The sequence below is a fragment of the Euleptes europaea genome, chromosome 7 (genome assembly GCF_029931775.1).
Source record: "Euleptes europaea isolate rEulEur1 chromosome 7, rEulEur1.hap1, whole genome shotgun sequence".
Classification (NCBI taxonomy): domain Eukaryota; kingdom Metazoa; phylum Chordata; class Lepidosauria; order Squamata; family Sphaerodactylidae; genus Euleptes; species Euleptes europaea.
The window spans coordinates 37258252-37265241 of NC_079318.1; the positions used below are offsets into that span (position 1 = coordinate 37258252).

Consider the following 6990-nt stretch of genomic DNA (forward strand, 5'->3'; position numbering starts at 1 on the left):
AAAAAGGTTTGGTGCTCAGAGGGTTTGGGAGATTGCCAGGGTTTGGGAGACCCACATAGATAAAAAGCCACATGACGTGGGCAAAACTGCCCGTCCTTGTGAAGGGAAACCTGACAAAAAGGCCTAAGTAAGGCTAAGACATATCCATAACCATAATGCTTTGCAAGAAGATTCATAAGACCTCTCTAACATATTCTAAACCATATTAATAACCTCTATCCTATTAAGGAACAAATATGAGTACATTTCTGAGAAACAAAAGAACTTGGCAAAAGGGACTAGAGGCAGGGGTGGGGAACCTTTTTTCCGCCAATTTGGATATTTATAACATCATTCGCGGGCCATACAAAATTATCAACTTAAAAATTAACCAACCAAGCCCCAAGCAGGCAGGCATCCAACCAGTGGCGCACTTGCCTACCTGGTGGCACAGGATGGTCTGTTGTACCAGCTGGGCGTAGCCATCCAGCTGCATGCTGGAGTTGCTCCTGCTCTGCATGGGCGGGGCTGGAGTCTACAGCCGGCTCCTGCTACCTTCGCCTGCAGGGATAAAATGAGGACACACTGGCTAAGAAGTCGCCCCCCCCACACATTCTGGCCCTGCCCCCTTTAACCCCTCCATTGTCGCCACTTCTGCCCCCAGCCCTCTTGTAGTACAGAAGAAATACGTTTCTCCATGGCTCGGGTGGCAAAGGGTTAACACAGTTTCTTGGGCGGTCCTAGCAGCTCCATAGATAACAACTCTTCTGCAAGGGGGAAAGAAGTTTCCTTTTCTTGGCAAAACAAACATCCGCCTTGAATAGAGGCTATTCCTATCTGTGGGAGGGGGCGGATCGCCAGTCTTAGATCCTTCTGAGCTTGAGATCTGCCAGGACCCACAAAGGGCCAAACCAAATGATTTCGCGGGCCTTAAACGGCCCCCTGCCCTGAAGTTCCCCACCCCTGGACTAGAGCAAGTCTCTGCCAAAGAGGGTCAGCTTGACATCCTAGTTTCTAGACACTATTAATTATGACTTAGGGGGATTCCAAAAGTTCATGACAATGGAATGTGTTTACCACTTCTCTGTATTCTCTTTAGCCTATAAAGGGGTCTGTAATTTAGTAGTAGGTTGAGGGAGAGACTGGCACTGTGCTAAAGTTCATTGACATATCTCCCTCCCTTCTGCACAGAAGTTCTGTTGTATGTTTTGTCTTTGTCCATATCCGCCATTTCCTTGAATGCTGTCTGTTTCCTTGGATCCCTTGTTGCGTTTATTAAAGTTTTACCTCTAAAGTTCTCTGAGTCCTTTCTTAATTAAGGGAGTCCAGCCTGAGACATCCACCTCACTTGCATGTTAAGAAAAGGAAGCAAAGATCCAGCCAACATCTTTCACTACCTGCATGCGTATTCCTCCGTGGGCATACGTGATGCCTGCTTAGCCCTTGGGTAGGATTCTTTGAAAGAAGTGATAAGGAATAACCTGACAAGAGAGGTTGATTTAGAATTCCAGAGCATGGATTTAAACACAGTTTTTCTTATGTCTGTTCCTTGATATGATCTCTGGCTTTTCCCCAAGATCCCTGGACCATGGCAATCAGCAAAAACTGTAACAGGAAATTCTTCTACAACAAGTTAACGCTGAAGTCAACGTATGAACTTCCTCCTGAATCTGTCTCTCCATTTCAGTGAGTACCATCCAGCAGCTACTTCCTGTTCATATGGACTCTGAAGTTTGCAAGGGGTGCTGGTAGTTCTCTGCCCCCTTCATTAAAGTACAGTTCCATCGATTCCAGTTAAATAGGTTCAGAGCTAGTTAAACATTGCAGGATAGAAATGCATGCCTACTGTAAGGACCTGTGATTAGTTTAGTGGTGCTGGAAGAAACTGGTTAGAAATCTAAGAAAAGGGCAGCGCGCAGTGTTAAGGCCTATGGGAAAGGGAGGGATAAAAGAAGATAAACTCTGGGTGCATGTGGCAGGTTTTTTTTTTTTTTTGCACAGTTTGCAAAGCATTCCTTGTACCAGCACCAAAAAAGTGAGGAGCACAGTATAACATCACCAGTTTAATCCAAAACAGTATGTCCTGAGTGATCAGAAGAAGTAACGTGCAGGTTCTGGATTCTGTGACAAGTACAATAGAATTAACTCTTATTCCTTAAACCTGCCTTGCATTGACTGTAGTAATTCTCGTATTTCATTAGTCTTTCTACCTTCTGCCCTTAGTCCATGAGTTCTTCCACCTGTTGAATGTGCTTTGTTTGCAGCTTCAACCATGTTCCCTTGTTTTTCAGTTCACTTGATATTTCTTTTTTTGCATATAAAGCTCATATTTGAAGTATCTTCCAGTGCAATCCCAAGCAGCAGTACATCCTTCAGAGTCCATTATCATAACTGAAGAGTATACCTCTGTTTAGGATTGTGCTTTTAGTCTCTAGTTCCCTCTGACCCCTCGTTCTGTCTTCCTACCCTTTCCTAGATTTTGTTTTTAACACGGGATCCACAGGGATCTTGGCTTGGTGTGGTTGTTACCACTTCCGCTCTTACCCAAGTCATGCGGCCCATGCAGAGACCACGAAGATGGGAAGAGACGTTGTCCTAGCGCTAAATCTTTGCAGAAAGCACAAGCAGCCTGTCATCACTGCTGTCTTCTGCAGAAGCTCAGGAGGAAGGGAGAAAAACAGCTCTTCTGTTGCTCCTGCATCTGGTGAAGGAAAGCAGGGGGTGATTTCTCTCCTTTCCTTCAGAACACAGCACGAGAGAACACCCTTCCTTTCCTCCCAAAGGTTCTCTGTGGAGAGAAGTGAGGGGTGGGGTTTCCCCCATGAGCTGGGCTTTCCCTGGATGTGTAGGGGTGTTCACTAGAAGGGGACCTGTTTCAACTTTGACACTAAACTTTCCGTGTGCCCTCTTCTCTCCTATGCATCCATCTCCCCCCCCCTTATTGCTCCATGTCTTTTGAATTCTCTTCCCTGCCAATACCCACCACACTGCTCTGTCTTTCTGTAGTTTTAAAGAACGTATAAGACTTTTCCCGCAGAGTTCAAGGGGAAGAATTTTCCACCTTTTCTGACTGGCAGTGGGGAGACTGGCAGCTTTTTCATCTGTCCCATTCACGGGAACATTCTTTAACCTATCAGGCAAGCGAGCCTCCTCCTTATCTCTGAGTGTGCCGGAGACCTGAGAGCGTTAGTGGATTTGCTTCTAATTCGCCTTTTCTCTTGGTACGATGGGGAGTGAGAAACTAGGGGAGCCCTTTGAACTTTCGTTTGCCAGCTGGCTGTGTGGGCAGCAAGAGACAACTTGCTGCTTTTCTTTACAAACTCCAGCATTCACTCCCCTGCCCATCCCCATCCCCCCGCGTATTTCTTGCAACAGCATTTTGGCAGAAAACTTTAAGAACGGCTCTAAGAACAACGGGAAGGCAAGAGGCTTATATGTGACTTTGATAATTGATGCATTGCATTATCATTTGTGAGCGCTAATGTGACTGTAATTAGACGTTGATACATTTTCTTGTCACAATGCTAATATCGCTCTGTTTGGAACAGTGCAGCTAAGTAGGCTGTGAATATTAAATGCCAGCAATTGTTGGACTCGACGGCTGCCGTGTCTGTGGCAATCAGCTCCTCTGTTTCCACCCCCACTCCATTGTGACAGCAGTCTTCAACAAGAGGGAGAATCTGAGCTCAGGAATGGATTCCTGACTAAACAAGTTAAGCCGAGAAGGGTTCTTTTTTTCTTTAGTACCATTCCGAGTTTTTTTTTAAATGCCTTTGTCTAAAATGTCAAGCTTCAACAGTTCAACTCTTCGCATTTCCTGCTGTGTCCATTCTATTTGCTGGACCTTTCAGAGGACTCCTGTAAGACCTTTTATGGGCTCTGGCGAGGTTACTTCATTTCCCTTACCTCTTGGAAGCCTAAAAAAAATCCACTTGTGTGAGAAAGGGGGGGGGATCACAATAGACATTGATTTCCCCTTTCTGCTCAGTGCTTTGACTTGAGGCACAAATGTGTCTGTTTCTGTTAAAACAGCTTCCTTTTACAAACCTGACCAGAGTGGTTGCACTAGGAACACTGTAGGTTTTTGAATCCTGGAGAAATGATTGATGATCTTGCAAAGTTTGGCCATCTCTTAAGGCACTCTTGTATAGGTAGCAAACTTCTTTACTGCACGAAGGGCAGACAGTGACTTCTGATGGGGGAGGCTGCATGGCCAGCACTGGATACATTCTGCACATCTGAGCTTGGCTGCATGTCCTTTCTCTGTCTGGCTAAGTCTGCCATAATGCCAGCCACATCAGCCCAGCAGAGACACAGCCGTAGTGTCAAGGACATACCTTATCAGCAGTTTCCAGTCACTGGAGGCAGCAGAAGGGTAAGCTTGTATGGGTTGCCTGAACATTTATCCTGGAGGCAACTGTGAAAACTGCATAATTTATATTAAAAAAAAATGCCCAGCAGTTAGCTGCAGCCTTATGGGTCTCAGATACTTTCAGCCAGGTTGAGCCTTAACTGTACAACATGGTGTAGGATTTCTGTTGAGAATCCAGTTCAGAATTCACATTCCAAGTATTTTGGCTTCCCTCTGTGTCAAAAAACCTGAAAACATGTTGCTGAAGAGACAAAGCAAGGCATTAAGCCGGACTTCCAGTAGGGGGATACGTTTTCTGTCCCTTCACAAATCTCTGCCCACAGGTGTGGCTTCTAGCCCTTCTCCTCCCCTGATTCTTTCTGTGACATACCCTCTTCCCTCTTTCCCTAGCAATGTGTTGGGTAGACAGCTCTTCAACAAGTCCCTCCAGCAGGGCAGTACAGGTTGAGTGTCCCTTATCCAAAATGCTTGGGACCAGAAGTGTTCCGTATTTCGGATCTTTCCGCATTTTGGAATATTTGCATATACATAAAGAGATATCTTGGGAATGGGACCCAAGTCTAAACATGAAATTAATCTATGTTTTATATACACCTTATGCACATAGCTTGAAGGTAATTTTATACAAGATTGTAAATAATGTTCTGCACGTGGGGCATCGCGGGGAACCTGCTGTTGGTGCGACTGGCCTGCACGTGTGCCATTTCATTACACTTTGTGGGCGCTCAAAAAGTTTTAGGTTTTGGAGTATTTTTGAATACCGGATTTCCAGATAAGGGATACTCAACCTGCAGTGATTTCCAGAGAAATTGGTTTTTCACCAATTCTCCACACTGTTTCCTGCCTTTGAAGATGAAATAGATTTTGCATTGGGCTCAATTTTTGCTGGGCAACTTGTGGGGGCGGGGGGGGGGACACACACTAGCTGCTCCATGTCAGTCATTCGCCCCGTACACTTTTCAATGCCCAAGATGGCAGCAAAGGGAGGAGATCATGCTTGGGGTGGGGGCGTGGGGGTGGGACTTTGTTGCAATATATATAAATGTTACAATGAGATGAAATACCGTATATACTTGAGTATAAGCCGAGCTTTTCAGCCCTATTTTTAGGCTGAAAAAGCCCCACTCGGCTTATACTCAAGTATATACGGTAATCTGAAACTAAGGAAGTTTCTTTTGGGAACGCGGCGGAAGTCTCGCGTAACTGGGCACGATCCGAGGAGAAGTCTCCACGGCTTCTCCCCCCCCCCCCAAACACACACACGCAAGCACCCGGCTGCTGGGGCGGCCGGGCGCAATCCGGGGAGAAGTCTCCATGGCTTCTCCCCCCCCCCCCCCATATACACACACACACGCAAACACCCGGGCACGATCCAGGGAGAAGTCTCCACGACCTCTCCCCGGCATCTCCCTCCCATACACACACACAAGCACCTGGCTGCTGGGCCGGCCGGGCGCAATCCGGGGAGAAGTCTCCATGGCTTCTCCCCCCCCCCCATATACACACACACAAGCAACACCCGGGCACGATCCAGGGAGAAGTCTCCCCGGCTTCTCCCCAGCATCTCCCCGCCACACACACAGAGAAAGGAGGGCGCCTCTGAGGGGGAGGAAGGAGGAGAAGTGGCATGGCAGACGGAGCCCCCTGTCCCGCGCCGGGCGCCAGCCCAGTGTCCAGCCTGCTGCCGACCAGGGGCGGCAAGAGCTGTTCGCTGCCCACCCCGTTGTCCGCCAAGCCGCCGCAGGCGGCGGCGCTGCATGGGAGCACGCCCGGCCACGGCTTCAGGTGGGTCACCCTCACCAAGCCCACCTTCTGCCACTACTCCACCGACTTCATCTGGGGGCTGGCCGGGTACCTGTGTGAAGGTAATGCGTGCGTGTGTGTGTGAGAGAGAGAGACAGACCATCCAGTGCAGTGGTCCTCAACCTTTTTTTGTTGCTCCATTCCCCCCCCCCTTCACCGTTGTTCAGAATATAATTCCCCCCCTTTCCCCACCCTCGGCTTATACTCGAGTCATTCAATTTTCCCAGTTTTTTGGGGTAAAATTAGGTGCCTCGGCTTATATTTGGGTCGGCTTATACTCGAGTATATACAGTATGTTAAATTTGCATAACGTCATACCCAGTGTTTGTGTACATATTTTAGATTTGCTTTTGGTATCCAGCTCAGTTTAAAAAAAACCCAATAAATTATTTAAAATGAACTGTAAGCTTCTTGAAAATCCTCCTGTATTTTATGAGATGTCTTTGAAAAGTGTGTTTGGATAGTCTGTGAGAGGTAGATGCCAACAGCTGCCAAGAACATCTAACTTGGTATGATTGACGCTGCTTTCCAGGGTCTTGAGCAAGCATCAGCCCTGTTACCAGGAAACCTTTTACTGAAGTGGCCTGGAGTTGAGCTAGAGATCTTAATATCTGCCAGGCTTCCTGCCTCATCACCTGGGTTGGCTTTCTGTGCTGATTTCTGTCTTCTCTGTCCACAGCATTTGCTACTTCAACCGCCTTTTCTGGGAATGGGGGGAAGGCGTCAAAGTGCATGACTCTCAAAAAAGGGAAGATCCGGAGAAGCTGTCCAAAGAGGCCGTCTTGTCCTTCATCAGACTCCATTCTCCTTCTGACCAGTCCCTCATCAAGTCCTAG

General features: G+C 47.4%; 1 protein-coding gene across 1 annotated transcript in view; it reads left to right on the forward strand.

The window, feature by feature from the left end:
• The window catches only part of CMTR1 (cap methyltransferase 1), a 43115-nt gene extending 36125 nt beyond the window's left edge, over positions 1–6990 (forward strand). The window contains exons 22-23 of the mRNA XM_056853280.1: positions 1557–1665; positions 6834–6990. Of these exons, the coding sequence (XP_056709258.1) occupies positions 1557–1665; positions 6834–6990 (266 nt within the window). The remainder of the gene's footprint in view (positions 1–1556; positions 1666–6833) is intronic.